Here is an 18281-nt window from a genome sequence, read left to right on the forward strand (position 1 = left end):
TCAAACTCAAGATTTCCATTCTAATATATATTGTCTAAAAACTTAAATTCATGATCATGGGATTAAAATTGCTAGTGGCATTTTACATAGTTGAACTAGAAAACTCTACACTGCAAAAGTTTGGGACGGCAGATTGTGAAGCTTTTAATGCTTGATGACAACCTTTACCTTACACTAAGATCAAATATTTAATTATTCTTAAACATCATACAGCTAAGTTCCTCACAGCATTAATAGCATTAATATTCACTTGTTGCTTCCGTTAAGAAAAATTCAATTTTCCTCCTTCCCTCCACCATGTTGCCATACATAAGTTATAGTTTCTAGATCAATATAATATATGTGTATGTTCCATCAACCAAAAGGTAAGTTTTGAATGATAGATTCGACTATGTTGACAAAGATGAAATACACGAATGGGTTTGTTTGAGTGTTGCTCAATTTGCCGATAGCTGCAACATTCTTATATGTTATGATAGCTAGAGATAGGGAACTCTAAAAATACCTTTGCAAATTTGTTAATATGGATCTCATTTGCTCCATTGCCATTGAAATTTATTCCATTCGATTTGTACTAATGAATTAAGACTTTTTATTTTATTCTATTTTCAGAATTACAAAATCATGCTGGAAATCTAACCTTATATATCTGGGTAGTACAAAGGAAATAGCTATTAGCAATTGTAGTAGAAAGGAAATAGCGAGAAACATGGTTCATGCAAAACATCTTTTGTGGCAACATATGACCACGGGTATTTAGTTTATTGTGCGATGTTGAATGCATTGATAGAGGTATTTCTGACAGATTATTTTGTTATTAGCAATGACTAGCGTTGCCGTAATAAGTGTACATTTGTAACTAGTTGGCCTTTTGCCGAATTTCATACTTAAATTGGCTTTCTTTTTTTTTTTTATTTACAAACATGCAGCCGTGGTATTTTACTAGTATTGCTCTTTCACGACAGTTTTTTATGGCAATTACAACAAAAGTCCTCGCGGCGATAAACCAATTTTGTTGTAGTGCAAGTTTTTTTTTTTTTTTTGGGTGCTATATATTAGTGCGAAGACATTATTATTTGATCAGTCTTGTGGATCGAAGCTGAATCATTTGTCTGTGAAAGTATGACCAGACCATTCTTAGTTGCAATATCGAAAACTGGCCGAATAGATTTTGCAGTTGTCGCATGAGGTACGCGACAAGGTTGTCATGATTGGAGGGTGATTAGATGCCCACTTTGCCACACCTTGTGGAGCCATGCGTTAATGGTGTTAGGGTCTTTTGAAACAAACTAAGAAATTAGATATATGGCGTACGTATGTTTTTGTGGATTTGATGGATCGATGCACGTAGGTACGTACAGTATGTTAATACTACGCAGTGTGGAGCTGGCCTAATTCTCTCCCACCAGCTTGCTCGTGGCTTAGGGGAACGCATGCATGCACATGCAGCGCCCTCACACTTTGAGTTGTGCCCTGAAAGTCAATATAATATATATATGATGATCTTGTACTATATGATTGAGAAAATATAGATCGAAAATAGTTTTTTTTTTTGTTCCAAATAAATGAATTTGAAGATCGATCGGAAAATTCAGAGTACCAAAAACGCCGTTTCTTAGTACGTAATCCCTAAATTATTCTAATTAACTAGCTATTCTATTTTCGTGGGCTAACTTTTCTTAAAATTGCTTTCTTTATAGACCCTCCTAATTGGTTTGCTATTTGCTGGACGGCCTCGTTGCACCACTTTCTTCATTTTCACTGATGCATGTTAATGGACAACGAATTAAGTGCGTACATATAAGCCAAAAGGCTAATTCATGAGAGAGAGAAGAAAAGCTGCATGCATGTTTAGAAGATCATGATAAAACATGACTTGAATGTCTAGAATATTTAAAAGTTGATCATGCTTTGCGTCTAGTAATTTCATGCTATATATTATATATCACGCGTGCTTAATTTCATCTTATTATAAATTTCTATTTTGTTATGTAGATATATATAACGCTACTATAAATTAAACGTTAAATTGGCTCTTTTTTTTTCCTTAAAAAGATTAATAAAGATTAACGGATAATATTTTATAAAATCAATGAGATAAAAATGAGATAAGAGTATAACAATATTGTATTCAATTTTCAACTTTTATCTCATCTCATCTTATCTCATTTTATCTGCAAAAACAAACTAGGTCTTAATGTCAAGAAGTCCATCCGTAGATTCCCAATGTTGAGATTCTTCTGGCCTATCACAGTCGCAAGTTGCCAACTCTATCGATCAGATTGCAACAAAAAACATATAACATCCAGGATTTGTTATAGATCGATATTTAAGCATGAAACGGCATCTTGTCAATTCATCATCTTGCCCTTGCCATGTACGTAATATCTTCGATCAATAATAGTATGTGATAAATTGAGAGTACGGCATATCTAATTAATAAAGAAACATGCATGTTTTATACTATATATTTTAATTAATATATACGCACATTACATATATATATCAATCAATATATATGATATATGATCTATAGCTTCTATATATTATTCTATACTATGACGTTTAGTTTCATCCACGTCACTTGGGAGTGCTACTACATGAGTACTGCGCTTTCAACCAAAACCATTTGGCACCCGTAAAAAAAATTTCTATACGAAGTTCTTGGAAAAAGCAGAGAGTCCTTATTTTCATGTCAGGAAGATTCTTGAAACCCATATTCCAAATGCAAATTCTTTCTTCATCAAGTAGCCTAGCTGCAGATACGCATATAATTATATATATAAATATATATATATAAACAGTAGTACTATATACATGTAAAGATCAATCGAAGAAAGTGGCATAATTAATTTGCTTTTGTCATTGTTATTTGTTCCAAACAAGAGATGCATATATACGGCCGGCCTACTTAATAAAGTAACTTGTGTTCTATAGACACCAAGAAAAAAAATTAATTATTAAAAAATTATTTGAAAACAAGGACACAACCAAACCATCAATTTAATTTTTTTCAAATCTCAAAACAAAAATGATATTAAAAATTTATATTATAACAATATTTTATTTAACTTTTAACAAAATATCTCAATTTATCTCATCGAACTACGTAACGAAAATAGACTACTGATAGTTAGCTGATATGAGAAAATATTTATAATTCTGATCACACGATTAGTAGTATGTTTATACACCGACTTGTGAAAGCTAGCTAGGTCTTGATACCATATATATATATATATATATATGTATATATATATAATTAGCCTGTCAAAGACATCAGCAAGCACTGAGCTTACCTTGTTTTGGCAGCTCTCTAATCGCTTGCCCACTATGGGAAACAAAATGGAACCCTTATCCCCCCGCAATATAAAGCAACCCCCACTTGTAGCTACGTGGAACCCATATCACGGATACATTTGCGCAAGATCATGTACATACGTATACAGGCAACCCATATCAGAATATTCAGGTACATATGGATTATAGTACTACTTCAATTACCTGTGAGACCAATGACCACGCGCGCCGCTAATAATTAGGTAGTCTCGGGATACAAATGAAATGGTATTCTTATCTTATTATATCAAGTCGTGTCGTTTAAATTAGTACTTGATCAGTAATTAATAGTTTTTAATTATATAACAATATTCCTATATGAAAATAGTATATATTTACTCCGTAGTTTGGACTATTTAATAAATACTATGCCCTCACACACTTAAATTCTCAAAAGCATCATTCTATAGAGCCTGATGGTCTACCGATAGAATAACCGATTATTGTATTTTTTTTTTCCTAAACATTTAGAAAATATTTTTTAATTAATGTTTAAGAAACAAAAAAAAAAAAAACCAATTCAATACATTTCTTAACATTTTAAAAAAATAAAAATGCACCTATCGGTGCAAGTGCTCGGTAGACCATCGGTACTGATCTACCTAGCATTTCTCTTCTCAAAAATATTAGTTTAGATGATAAATAATTATTAGGTACTCGAATATATATAAACGAATGATATTACCATATTTTATTATAGAATGTGACATCACTAAAAAATAAAAATAAAAACTTGATTCGAATTTCATTCCTACTGTGAACTGCCTGATATTATTAATTTTTTGGACAGAAGTACGTACCCTTCCCAAGGACCGGTTATAAATAGAGGAGTGATTGGTGGTTCCCATTTTAAACTCAGGAGACGAAAGTTGAAGTGTTTCTCCTCTTAATTTTCTTCGCTCCCTATTCGATCTTCCTGGGATTTTTCTCCTTTCCCTTCTCATTTAGAATCCTTAAGCTAGGATTAAAAACGAGAAAGAAATGGAGGGACAAGGATGCCTTGGCAATTTTCTTCAGAGATGTAAGCCTTACATAGCCATGATTTCTCTGCAATTTGGCTATGCCGGCATGAACATCATCACTAAGGTTTCGCTCAACCGAGGAATGAGCCATTATGTGCTTGTGGTCTACCGGCATGCCTTTGCCACCGCAGCTATCGCTCCTTTTGCTCTAGTTCTCGAGAGGTAAATATGATCAATGTTTAGGAGAGAAGAGTGTCTTGGTTGAATCGTGGTGGCATGTTCTTATCAAATTTCTTTGCATGCTTACAGGAAAGTGAGGCCCAAGATTACATTTCCCATTTTTATGCAAATTTTTGTGCTGGGGCTTCTTGGGTTAGTATATGCTGATCAAGATTTCTAATACAACATCCTATTAAGACTAATTCATATAAGACAATTTGTCTAAAGATTGTCTTCCTCTGTTTTATCTATTCTGCTTTCACAGGCCAGTCATTGATCAGAACTTCTACTACGCCGGGTTGAAATTCACGTCGCCTACCTTCTCTTGTGCTATGAGCAATATGCTCCCAGCGATGACCTTCGTCATGGCAGTCTTTTGCAGGTATTTATCTTCATCATTCATCATCATAATCATCTTCGCGTCTCTCTGCCTCTGCTATATTGGCTTGCATTAACGTTAACTGTTGCGTGTAATTGCGATGAATAATAGGATGGAGAAGTTGGACATGAAGAAAGTTAGATGCCAAGCAAAGGTGGTGGGAACAATAGTGACAGTTGCCGGAGCCATGTTGATGACACTTTACAAAGGACATGTTATTAATTTTGTGTGGTCTGGGCACATCCATCACCCTAAATCCTATGCTCCTGCAAATGCCACTGGATCCACTGATAAGGACTGGATTAAGGGTTCCATTCTCCTCATCATTGCTACCTTTGCCTGGGCTTCTTTCTTCATCGTTCAGGTAAAGACACGATCATGATTTTTATCGTTTGATTTTACTTTTTCCGTACTTAAAAGTAGAACTTTCTGTAGAAATTTGGGTGTTTTGGAATCAGAGAGAATGAAAAAAAAAAAATCTGACTTGTTTTACAGGCAATCACAATGAGGAGATACTCAGCTCAGCTTTCACTCACAGCCCTTGTGTGCTTTTTAGGCACACTACAGTCTATAGCTGTCACTTTTGTTATGGAGCGCAAGCCCTCTGTTTGGACCATTGGCTGGGATATGAATCTTCTAGCCGCTGCCTACGCTGTAACTCTCTCTCTCTCTCTCTCTCTCTCTCTCTCTCTCTCTCTCTCTCTCTCTCTAGTTTTGTAGAGTAATGATGAAAAATGTAATTTTGGCGAACAGGGTATAGTGTCATCAAGCATTGCATACTATGTCCAAGGGTTGGTCATGCAGAAGAGAGGACCAGTCTTTGTTACTGCTTTTAGCCCTCTGATGATGATCATTGTTGCCATCATGGGCTCTTTCATCCTCGCTGAAAATATGTACCTCGGAGGGTAAGTATTTTTCTTTACTCAGCCTCACACTTCACTGAATTTTGGGAAGTATCTCACGATCTGTTTTTTTTTTTTTTTTTTTTTTTTTTTCCCTTTTTGAAAAAATCATTTTCAGTATTGTTGGCGCAATATTAATCGTAATAGGACTTTACTCGGTTCTGTGGGGAAAGTACAAGGAGTACAAAGAGAAGGAAGCCATTGAAGCAATTCCTGAACCAGTCAAGGTTGGTGGAGAGAATGGGCGGATGACAACAGTGATGGAAGACATTGAGGCGAATGACTTTGACTTTGAAATGCAAGAGACTAGTGAAGTTAACAAGGAGATGACCGTTCCCGTCCTAGCGATTAGTGCTCCCATCCCACAGCCTCCCATGATAGGCTGTGGAAGCACCAAAAGCCAGCCTAAGGAGAACATAATGAGACAGTGATCGATGACAAATAAAGAAGTAATGGATTGGGCTGTTGCATGGTGACGAAGAAAAGATTTAGCTTCGGACATGGACTTTAGGTCCACTTCATGTCCGTGTCTTTATCTCTCCTGCTTTTAAGCCTTGAGATTTGGACAAAAACTTAAAATATATATTGATCTTAATTTATAAGGACGAGGGAAGGGAGCTGTGGATGGAGGAAGATAATGGATGTTTTTGTACCTATTTGATCTGAATATATATATATATATATATATATATGTATTTATCTTTTGTCATGAGATGCAAGCTGTCTGTGTCTGGCTTGTACCTTTCTTGTAAGCTTATATTTCAGAGTACTAAAGAGAGGAAAATAATCAGAATCAAAATCTCTCGTCCCACTTCGATTGATGGAGCATGACTGCTTGTACTCGCTAGAATTCAGCATGCATCCATCTACAATAAATTGATATTTTTGGGCTAATTGGTTGATTTTATCTCACCCATGTCATTTTGTGGCATTACTATTTGTGCATAGGGCATGCACCATCCGACATTCCCGCTGGCTGTATTTTTTTTTTTTTTTTTATTTTAACCGCGCTGAAGAAGAACACATACCATTATATATATTATTTATGATAAGAATTGATTCAATCAAAATATAGAGATTTTTTTTTTACTAAAGGTTTGTGGTCTGATTGGTATAAACTTCAGTATCCATTTAGATGTCTTGGATTCGAAACTCGAAAGTCAAAACCCCCCTCCCCAAATGTATCAAAAAAAATATATAGAGATTTTTCAGACCATATACAAAAATACAACCAACAATGAAGTAAAATCCACTAAGTGGGAATTAGCTCAAAGAATTCAGGCTAAAAAATGAAATGTTCCTCAGCTATCTAGATCTATCAACACATAATATCTCATGAAGATCATAAAAAAAATATATATATATATGAGCACAGAAAATGGAGTTGGAATTGAACGTTAGTCAAGCAAGGCTATGTATAGTTGAGATCATTTAACCAGACAAGGACTAGATTTCCATATAATATCTAGATTCCGGCGGCTGTATTAATCGAATGTAAGCCTTGACTCGACTTCAAGTCTGAGCAAGTCCACTGGGTAGAGTACTCGCAATATGTCGTGCACGTCGAGTACGGTAAGCCTTGATCACCCGACTTCAATTCAAAGCAAGTACTCCACTAGGTAGAGTCTCTGATGACTCGCGCAATATGTCGTACACAGCGCGCGTAAACTAGGCGGGCATTCTAGCTCTTATAGAAAAAAATAAATTTGCAAGTCTATATATATATATATATATATATATATATATATATATATATATATATATATATATATAAGGTTACCCGCTCCGGTCAATATATCAAGCTTAGGAGACTGCTACAGCCACCGAATGTGTAATTTTCTTTTCAAACATTTTTTAAACTCCCTCAAATATATTTTTTTAAACACAAATTTATTAAAAAACACTTTTTTAACCATTAAATAAAAAAAAATAACAAATCGGTAGCTTATATCAATAGGTATCCTTGGTGGATACAGCATTTTCCATCAAGCAGCTTATACGCGTGTACGGCTTCCAAGTCACCATGCATGCGCGCACGTGTGTTGTGGATTCTTCGTTAAACATAATAAACGGTATGATCATGTCCTTCTTGATCGGAGCATGTTGGCTTCTGACCAATGCTAGCCACGTACTTAGAATTTTATCTTTTAAATCAAATAATATCAATGTGTAGTGTAAAGACTTTTAAATAATATCAAATAATATCATGTAGATCATGATTATATATGGTACTACTACGTATGTATCTTGTTTAATTCCCCAGTTCATGACCAGGTTGGCCCTGTTGATAAATTGAATGCGATAGGTTTAGGCCAAGATCATAGATAAGATTGCATCGACGTTTTCGGCAGAGAAAATAATGGAATAGAATAAAAGAGATTATTAATAGAATCTTGGATTAAAATATGATGATCAAGTTTCGCCACCACAAATGAATATTCCTGCAGCCCACAACCCTTTTTCCTTGATCTTCGATCCTAGCTAGTATATATATCTTTGATCAGGAGAGTATAATAAAGAAACTTTGGTACCAATTAGTGACGCAAGTGATCATGATGTGGTTGGAATTTCCATTTGGCTAGCAAAAGCATCAGAAAGATGTCTTGCATGCATGCACTTGACCTGGATCAAAGCCGACGGACAATATTATAAACATCCTATACCCAAACTCAGCTCGAAGTTCTGATTCCAAATACCTTTTCCAGTGAGTGGTAAACTTGTTTTCCAAATACCTTTTCCAGCGTCCTAGCTTCTCATGATCACAACATCATCTTTATTAATACGTCCTCATGTTCTGTCAGTCATGTTGGCCTGACATCTATCTCTTTAATTAATTTCCATATATATGTATCTATCCCACTCATGCATGCCATGCATTGGTTTGAGCGAGCCTACTTTCCTCTTTCATTATTGGCGTGAGGTTAACTCCTCGATCGAGTACATCCACAACAACTCGAATTGTGATCAGTTCCGAATTAAGTGCAATCGATTCCTTAATTCCATCGGCTTAATTCTAAAGAGGTTTCCACAATACTGTCATTATAATCCACTACCAGACCGCCCATTAATATATCAGGTTCAAGATCAGGCCGGGGCAAATGACCAGACCTACTATATATACATGACTCAGTTGCTCTAAATGATTGCAAAATGGCTTCAAATTGGATATGACGTACCAAGTGGAAATATATCGGTTTTCTTTACTTAGAAAAATTTTAGAGAGCACGCCAAACTATACGCACACTACAAGAAATAAGGCTTTTTGCGGCGATTTTATGTCTGTTGGAAATAAAATCGCCGCAATAACCTTTAATTGCAACGATTTTTTACATCGTCGCGATTTTTTTACACCAAGTTAGAAAATAGTCTTTTGCGGCGATTTTTATACTTTTTACAATGGACAAATTCACCGCAAATACTAAATTGGTCTTTTGTAGCGAATTGTCAATTTTTGTGACGAAAAATTCGCCGGAAAAAGTAATTATTTTTTTGCGACGGTTAGTTAATCGCTGTGATTACGAAAGTGGTCATTTGCAATGATTTTTTATGTTTAAAAATCGCCAAAGAAGAGTATTTCCAGCGATTTTAAAATCATCGCAAAAGTAATCGCTGCAAATACTACTTATTTGCGACGAATTTAAATTTTGCCGTTGAATTCAGCACAAAGTTTGAAACTGTCGATTGAATTCACTGTAAGTGTTTTCTGGCGACTTTTATTCGCCGCAAATGAGTATTTGGAGTGATATTGTTTTCATTAATAATGATTTTTTTCCCGACGAGGTTTGAAATATTTGCAGCGAGATTTAAGACGCCGCAAAAAGCTAATAAAATTAAATTGTCCACTCGTTCTCCATTCATTTCCCTCCAGCCATTCCCCCCCCCCCTCCCTCCCCTTCTCTCTCCCCAACTCATCCTTTCTCGAGCACAACCCATGCCGGTAAGCACAGTCCGGCGCCAGCGACCCCACCACACCACTGCCACCTCACCTCGACGACCACCCCCTCCTTCTCTCCCAGCCCTCCGCCGATTTCTTTCCTCCCCGAATCTGGCCTCCCCCCCTCTCTCTCTCTCTCTCTCTCTCGGATTTCTCTATATCGCCACCACTAAGGGCGTCGTTCGCCACCACCCACACGTCAACGCCGTCGCCAGTTCTCCGTCGGAGCCCCCTTCTCCTCCACGCCCAGCCCGCAGCCTGAGGCCCTCCCTCTCTCCCTTGCTCTGTTCTCAACCCACAGCCACCGGCTCTCCCCAGCGCCACCGTGCTCCTCCTAAGCCACCACTCCACACCAAGCAACCACCACGACCACCCATCTCAGCTTCCTCGTTAACAGATTTGGCTTGCCATTTCCTAGTAGACGATATACTCAATTTATATGATGTTTTACAATATCTTTTCTTTGATATGGTCCTCCTTGTATAATGTTTATGTGGGGAATATGTAGGATATGTAGAATATGGTCCTCCTTTTACAATATCTTTGATATGGTCCTCCTTGTTTTATTGGATCTTAGCTAGTCTTGAACGCTTAAAAGTTAAAATTACTAAGAAAATTGAAGCACGTAGATGATGATGACTGAAAAACATGCTCTACAGGCATTTCAGCTAAGGAATTATTTGTTTTTGTCTCAAAACCTTAGGTGTACATTTGTGGAGAGATGGCACTATGTATCTGGACATGCATTTTGTACATATCATACCTGAAGGCTAATATATGAAGAGCTTGGTATGTGTTTTTTTTTTCCATTTTTTAGCTTCTTATTTTATGATAAAGTTTCGGTTTCAGCTATTAATTCTTGATGGACTTCATGTCTATGGTGTTGTTCATGTGGTTTTGTTTCCTTCTGTAAAACTTGAAGCATGGAGATTAAAAATCATTGCCAATTGTTGGTCTGGAATTGATAGTGTAATGATAGTTAAGGAACGCATGATCAATCAAACCAATATTGCAGCGATTGTTGACAATGTGCAAACATAGTTTATCCCTTGTTAAATAATGTTGTTGGGGATTTCTTTCCACTAGCCTCACTTAATTGGAAATATGGGGTTTAGTTTTTTTCAAGTCAATTTTGTTGGCAAAATGTAAGTGTAACTGTAAGAACAGTTTCATTTTCTTGTCGGCCTCATTAGTTCCTTTTCTCAGTCAAATTGGGTTCCATTAACCCATATGGCAATTTTGACTAGATTTTACTAGAAGAGCGAGTGGAACATAACTATGTTTCAAGGTTATGAACTATGGTTTGCAAAAGTGTTGTAATGGGGTGTCTGAAATTTGTTGTAACTAGTTGTACGAGAACTTGTCACTTGGTGTGATGATTGTGAGCACCATTTCACTCTCTTTCTTGTTTGGGTGTTTTTTTTATTTAGTAGTTTGCACATGTATTGAGTGGAGTTAGGTAATGTGAAAAAAGAAAAGATGTGGAATTGAATTTAGAAATTTATAGTGAATATAATTTGGATGTGCATTATATTTTTTATTTATTCTGTTTTGTGCATTATATTTTTTATTTATTCCGTTTTGTGATATTTTATTCGATTTTCATTCTCAAGCTTGGTTTATCTGGATTTTTTGGTTTTAGTTTTTTTATTCTTAAGCATATACTATAGTCCTTTCATTTGAGTTAAGGAGATCATAATATGGTCCTTTCATTTGTAGTTTTTTATAAGCCAAGGTATGATACGTTCCTTCTTGAGGATGTGCTTGAAAAGACGATTCTGTTGAATAATTCTATATTATCATTGGTTTTATTTGCTTTGGTTAAAATGCTCAGGACAAGCCAGTTCATAATAAGCTTAAATAAGTATATGGAGGCTGTCAACAATAAGTTCGGAGTTGGCATGAGATTTAAGATGAGTTTTGAGGGGGAGGACTCTCCAGAGAGAAGGTAGTATATTTTCATAACGCAATGGCTATTGTTTTTTGTGTTGATGAGTTTTCATATAATGTTTCCCCTTCATTTTCGATTGATCAGGTTTCTGGGCACAATAATTGGGGTTGAAGATAAATCTCCTCATTGGGCAGGTTCAAGATGGCGATCACTAAAAGTAATTTCTTTAATCCCTTCGTCCTCATTGTTTCAAACTAATATGGCGATCAAATTTCATTCCTTCTTTTTTCTAGGTTCAATGGGATGAACCTGCATCTATGCCCAGACCAGACCAGGTTTCACCATGGGAGATAGAGCCCTTTGTGGCTTCTGTACCTGTAAGCATGCCTCTACCTGCTCCGAAGAACAAAAGGACCAGAACACCCATTGAAATTCCAAATCTTGGTGAGATGAACCTTTTTTAAGACAAAAAAAAAACTATACTTTATGCATTCATTTTTTGTGTAGAGGGTGAGTTGGTGATATTCTAATTTCTCCTCTCTCTCTCTCTCTCTCTAGATAATACCAGTTCAACTGGATCAACTCTCTGGAATTCTGCATTGACGCAGTCTAATGAAATGACATAATTTATGGCTGAAGGCAAAAGAAGTGAAAATCATGCTATGTGGCATCACAAGCAGACAGATGTTAACAGCGCCAGCAACTCAATTTCAAGGACTCAGACTGATGGGAGCTGGTTATCTTCTCCTCGTGCATGTGTTTCTCGGAATCTATTTCAGGATACGATGGATGACCGCAAAAGTGTCTCTAAATGGCCTTCTCTCCCAGGCTATTCAACTCCACACTCTTCACAGCCGAACAATGATCCATTTCCTGACCCTATTGAGAAAGTGAAGAAAGCTGACACGGCTTTTTTTATTTATTCTGTTTTGTGACATTTTATTCAATTTTCATTCTCAAGCTTGGTTTATATGGATTTTTTGGTTTTAGTTGTTTTATTCTTAAGCATATACTATAGTCTTTTCATTTGAGTTAAGGAGATCATAATATGGTCGCCGCAAATAATTTGAAGACAATTTGCGGCGAATAAATATCGCCCGCAAATATGTTTTTGCAGCGACAATTACTCGCTGCAAAAGAGACAATCTTAATTACCGCTGCAAAAATATTATTGACGGCGATTTTTGAACACGCTACAAATTATATGAAGATTTTTGCGGCAATATTTTGTGTATTCACGACAATATAAAACACTATAAATACTTTTTTACAGCAATAAAGAGCTAAAATATGAACGTTATTTGCGACGTAATTTATAATATTAGCAACGAAAAAAAATCGCTGCAAATAAACATTTTTCGCAACGATTTTTGGGTTTTGTTGGTTTAACTTTTAAGTGAGTCAATAATTGTAATGAATGTCTAGCGCAACATAAATCGCTGCAAATGGATATTTGCAACGATTTTGAGGGTTATTTGCGACGATTTTTTACACCGCAAAAGGCCCTATTTCTTGTGGTGCCTCCACACGTAGACCCTGATGATCGAGAAAACATGTTTTGGATTGTCGAAGAGCAGTACTACTGCAAAATGTGCATATCAAGATCAAACCTAGTTGTTCTGAATATTCTTGAAGGAATTCTAGAACACTACTCATGACAAGCAACCCATGTAAACTATTATTATTATTATTGTTATAAAATGCTAGTTTAACTTCTGTGTCTTTTTTAGGAAATTTAAATGATCTTGTATTTGTGTGTTTTTCCTTTTTAATATTAAATTAATTTGCTTTTAATTTGTTTTTCAAAGCTTGATATATATTATACATCATCTCAATTCTCGTCATGATCATTTCATCATCTTATGATGTGACATTAAATGATTAGAAATTATTTATTATATTTTATTTATGAACCTATATATTATTTAATATCATATTATAAGATAATGAGAAGATGATGATAAAATAGATGAAGAATAAAATTTTTTCATATTATGCACTGCTATTATGTTAGAGCTACCTTTCGGCCCAACCTTGGCCCTATGACTACATGTATATATATATAAGCTTTAGAACAAGCTTGGGCCGACCCAATCACACAACCTGTTGATTTTTTCCCCAAGCTCAAAATTAAAAGCTTAGCCCATTTTTCTTTTCTCAAATCAAGGAACGGGATCTCTACAAGTGAAGTCAATATTGGATGAATTTCATTCACATATCTCCAATCAGTACTCTAGAGGTGGCTTATTGTATGGAAAATTGTTTTATATTGTTTTGCTTTATTAAGAAATGATAGTTCAAAAAATAATATTATAAAAAAATAACGTGATTTGATGTGATACAATCTATTATAAAACTCTCTTATTCTAAAATAATTAATTTGTAAAATAATTTTATTCCGACCTTTTTTTTTTCACTAAAATCTAATTTTCGAATAACAAACATGGTTAGATAGCTTGGGCTCGATTTTAGCATATACTGCTTCTTGAAGCTCATAGAAAGAAATGATAGTTGCAGCCGTGAGTATGCAGGCGCCGTATAATCATTTTGAAAAAAGTGAATATGTACGGGACTCATATAAAAAAAATTAATTAATTTTTTAATAATGAACCCTACTTTTTTTCAAAATGACTGTATAACACTTGCACACTCCAAACTGTATGTAGCATTACTCTAATGCAGTAGAATATAGATGTCATTTGATAATATTGTGAATATTTATTAGAAACAAATGTAGAAAAGATTGCAAAGTTGCTTTAGGTAAACTTATCCAATCCAAGATTGCTTCACTTTTACAGGTCTATCCCTTTGGTGATTAGCTATCATTGCTTTACAGGACATATGAATGTGGGGCTGATGATGATGATGAGATTATAAGACACAGAATACGTCTCGAAGGTTGATTTTGGTCACCCCTTTTGTACTCAGAACTTGATGGGTAATGTTAGGTGAACCACAGAGCTAGCTTATATTATACATATACAATCTTGTATTTCTTTTGCTCTACTGTGAAAGCCAAGATTGATGATTTTTTAATAGAAAATATTCAAATCATAGGTGGATTATATAAAAATAATTTTATAAATTAATATAGTATAATGTGATTCATTAGATTGTAAAATTATTTTATTGTAAAATAAATTTAACAAATTATATAAAATTAGGTCAATTTGTAAAAAAAATATATATATAATTTTTTTTTTGTGGCCTTAAGAGTTTTTTTTTTTTTTTTTTTTTTTTTTTTTTAAATTCCCCTCAAATTCTTCACCACTTTTTTCGTCTCACCAACCCATGCACTCACTCCCGAGTGGACCCTAGGGCTACTCAACTTTGACCCACCCCCACCACCACTACCACGGTACCACCAATTACTCGGCACCCACCAAACCCAATATCCACCCTGCAAAATAAAAATCCCCATAATTAAGGAACAAATTACCCTCCATGGACCAAAAAAGCCTAATGATTTTAGGGCCATTTTTTGATAGGTTTGGGTCCAACTTTCGTCATTTTATTTTCCACATTCTTTCGGTAGCTTAGAGAAAAATCTAAGACAAGATCATCTTTCGTCAAGGTTTTGTAGCCAGGAGTGTGAACTATTTACATATAGAGAACTGTTAGATCTACACATAAATTTTATACAAAACAATTCACACACTAATGAGACTTAATGTAATATATTATATTTACTTTATAATAAAAAAAAGTTTACAATCTAATGAATCACACTAAACCGTGTCATTCTATAAAATTTTATTGTATAAGATTTATGTGTAGATTAAATATTTCTCTTGCGTATGTTATAACTTAGACAACTTAGAAGGATCAAGTTGATAGCCCTACAGCTCACACACCGTGACTCTAGGAGTCTGTCCTTACACTATGTATAGAAACTTGTTTTTTGAATATTTGTAATCCTCATAATTCCTCCTGTAAATTCTTTGGATCATCCATTCTATAGTTCATTCCTTGTAATATTTGTTGTTATATATTCTCAATACAATCAACATCTCACATAGGTGAGACAAGTTTAGCAAAAGTCTTCATGGTATCAGAGAGGGAATGGTAAGTTGCACGAACTCTCTACACAATACCTCAAACATGTCTACTATCTCCACTCCTTCCGCTTTCACTCCACATGAGGACTACACAATACCTCAAACATGTCCACTATCTCAACAAATCTTCTTCTTTGAAAAATCTAAATGTTGAATATTCTTGAGAGTTGTGATCTCCAAGGATTTATCTCTGGTGAAACCAAGCCCCCTCCTCAATATGTTGACGAAGATGATGTTGGTTCCCAACTCAATCTTGCCTTGTAAAAAGGTGCAAATCAGATTGTTTGGTCAAAGGTTGGCTTACTGCCACTCTATCCGAAGAGGTTCTCGGCATAGTCGTTGGCCTCAACACTGCCGTTGAAGTCTGGAATGCTCTAGTTCATGCCTTTGCCCGTAGCCCTCTGGTCGAAGTCTTGCTTTAAAGCAACAACTTATGTTGATTGCTCGCAGCACATCTACGTTGTCTGTATACATTCCCAAATTCAAAACAATGTGCGATGATCTTGCTAAGATTGGAAAACCCTTCCTAACAACAAAAAATATGGTGGTTACTTCACGGCCTTGGGAAAGACTATGAAATGCTCACCACTACCATGCTTTGACCCCCTGTTCCTGCCTACTCAGAAATGGTCACCCTACTTGAAAGTTATGCTGAAAGGCACAACTTAGATGCTAAAGCAACACACACCTCATATGGCTTTCTATGGCTAACACAACAACAATAAAAATGAAAGGCACAATGACAATCAAGGCAACTCTTCATTCAACTCTATGGGTCGTGGTTTCATTCAAGGCTCTTCAAGCTTGACAAACAAATCATACAGCTCTTCAAATGGCTAGTCCAGATCTTCCTCCAACTCCATCTCTCACAAAGCTGAAAATGATGATGTCTTAGTTTGCCAAGTCTGCAACAAAAGGAATCACACCGCCCTTCGCTGCTTCAATCGATTTAATCACTTCTTCAAGGAAGACATCATTCCTCAAGCTTTAGCTACTGTCATGCTTGCTGATGCACAAGACATTGATTGGTTCCCTAACACAGCAGCTCTAGATCATGTCACCAACAACCCAAGTATACTACATTCTCTTTAGCCTTATAATGGGTCCGAGGGTCTCATCACTCATGGTGGGCAATGGTGAAGTTCTCCCTATTACTCAGACTAGTCAAGCACAACTTGGTACTGGTTCCTCTTCAATTTCATTGTTATCCATTAGCATGCTTATAACTGATTACGCACTTGTATGAAATTTAATGGTGATGGTTTTGTGATAAAGGATAAGACAACACAACTAGTAATGGCGATGGGGCATAGGAGTGGCCGCCTTTACATGCTTGATCATCCACCTAGTGCTTGCTTCTCAAATAGGTTTAGACATGTGACATCTGATCGTTGGCATCTCCGACTTGGACATCTCCACCCTCAAGTCCTGAATAATTTACATTCCCATAAACTTATCTCTATGTTAAGTCACAAAAATAATTACAACAGCCCCATTTGTACAAGCTATCAAATGGGAAAATCTTGTAAACTTCCCTTTCTCAGTAGTGAAAATAAAGTGACCTTGCCTTTCCAAAGGATTTATTGTAATTTATGAGGTTCAAGCCCTATTCTTTCTCATGAAAAAGTTTGCTTCTAAGCTATATTTGTTGACAACTACATAGGCTTCACTTGGTTTTTTTTCCATGCACCGCAAGTTAGACTTATCTTCTAACTTCATTGTGTTAACTCTAGGAGTCTATCCGTACACTATGTATAGAAACTTGTTTTTTGAATATTTGTAATCCCCACAAATCCTCCTACTAAATCCTCTAGATCATCCCTTTTATAGTTCCTTTCATACAATATTTGTTGCTCTATATTCTTAATACAATCAGCATCTCACATAGGTGAGACAAGTTTAGCAAGTCTTCACAAGTTTTCTAGTAGATTTTCCGAGTTCTACTCCATTGAAGGATTTGAGTTATGGATCCTTCATGGAGGCCTTGAGGGCTATCGAGTCTGGGTTGTGGGTCCTTTAGTGTGTTAAGGTTGCAATCCTTCAATGAGATTCTCAAGCCATTAGTCGTTTGTAGGCGTTCAAGTTGTGAGGCCTTTAATGGGTTTATAAAAGAACAAAAAAAAAAAAAAAAAAAACTATAACAAAAAATGTTCTATGACAATATATGATTTATTAAGATTCAATGAGTCAACAAGATTATTGAGTCGGGGGCATATATAGTATGAAAATATTTGCTTTCAATAGAGTACAAACAATATGCTATGAAGTAAGGCAAAAGGACTTGTAACAACACCATATTGCAATGTTTGTACGCATATGCTATGAATCCTTTTTTTTTAGTTGATTGGAACTTTGTCAATACTTCAGCCTCACCATGTCCATCTCTCCACTTTTTTTCTTTTTCTGGTGTCTATATCAAGGTTTTGAATACCATGCCGAACCAGTAACCAGCACGGGGGAGATGTGTTTCGTACCAGATCAAATACTGACCATTTCTATGTGTTTCAGTCAGTACTGGCTGGTTTTCAATATGCCGGCCGAAATTTTGTATTTTGTATTTTCAGTGTATTGTCGTAATTTTCACTCAAATTCTCACA

The 18281-nt window shown here is 35.7% G+C and overlaps 2 protein-coding genes across 2 annotated transcripts; both read left to right on the forward strand.

Moving 5' to 3' along the window:
* Positions 1–4180: 4180 nt before the first annotated feature.
* On the forward strand, positions 4181–6456 carry LOC121268543 (WAT1-related protein At5g07050-like). The gene is made up of 7 exons (XM_041172858.1): positions 4181–4523; positions 4611–4673; positions 4786–4902; positions 5011–5263; positions 5395–5553; positions 5653–5804; positions 5920–6456. Exons 1-7 carry the CDS (start codon positions 4321–4323, stop codon positions 6230–6232), a joined length of 1260 nt encoding a protein of 419 aa, XP_041028792.1. The 5' UTR covers positions 4181–4320; the 3' UTR covers positions 6233–6456.
* A 4996-nt stretch (positions 6457–11452) lies between these two features.
* On the forward strand, positions 11453–12583 carry LOC121266881 (auxin response factor 9-like). The gene is made up of 5 exons (XM_041170724.1): positions 11453–11470; positions 11570–11683; positions 11771–11843; positions 11920–12070; positions 12266–12583. The coding sequence occupies exons 2-5, from the start codon at positions 11604–11606 to the stop codon at positions 12559–12561; spliced, it is 600 nt and encodes a 199-aa protein (XP_041026658.1). The 5' UTR covers positions 11453–11470; positions 11570–11603; the 3' UTR covers positions 12562–12583.
* The last annotated feature ends 5698 nt before the right edge of the window (positions 12584–18281 follow it).

This window comes from Juglans microcarpa x Juglans regia, chromosome 5S, assembly GCF_004785595.1.
Source record: "Juglans microcarpa x Juglans regia isolate MS1-56 chromosome 5S, Jm3101_v1.0, whole genome shotgun sequence".
NCBI classification, from domain to species: domain Eukaryota; kingdom Viridiplantae; phylum Streptophyta; class Magnoliopsida; order Fagales; family Juglandaceae; genus Juglans; species Juglans microcarpa x Juglans regia.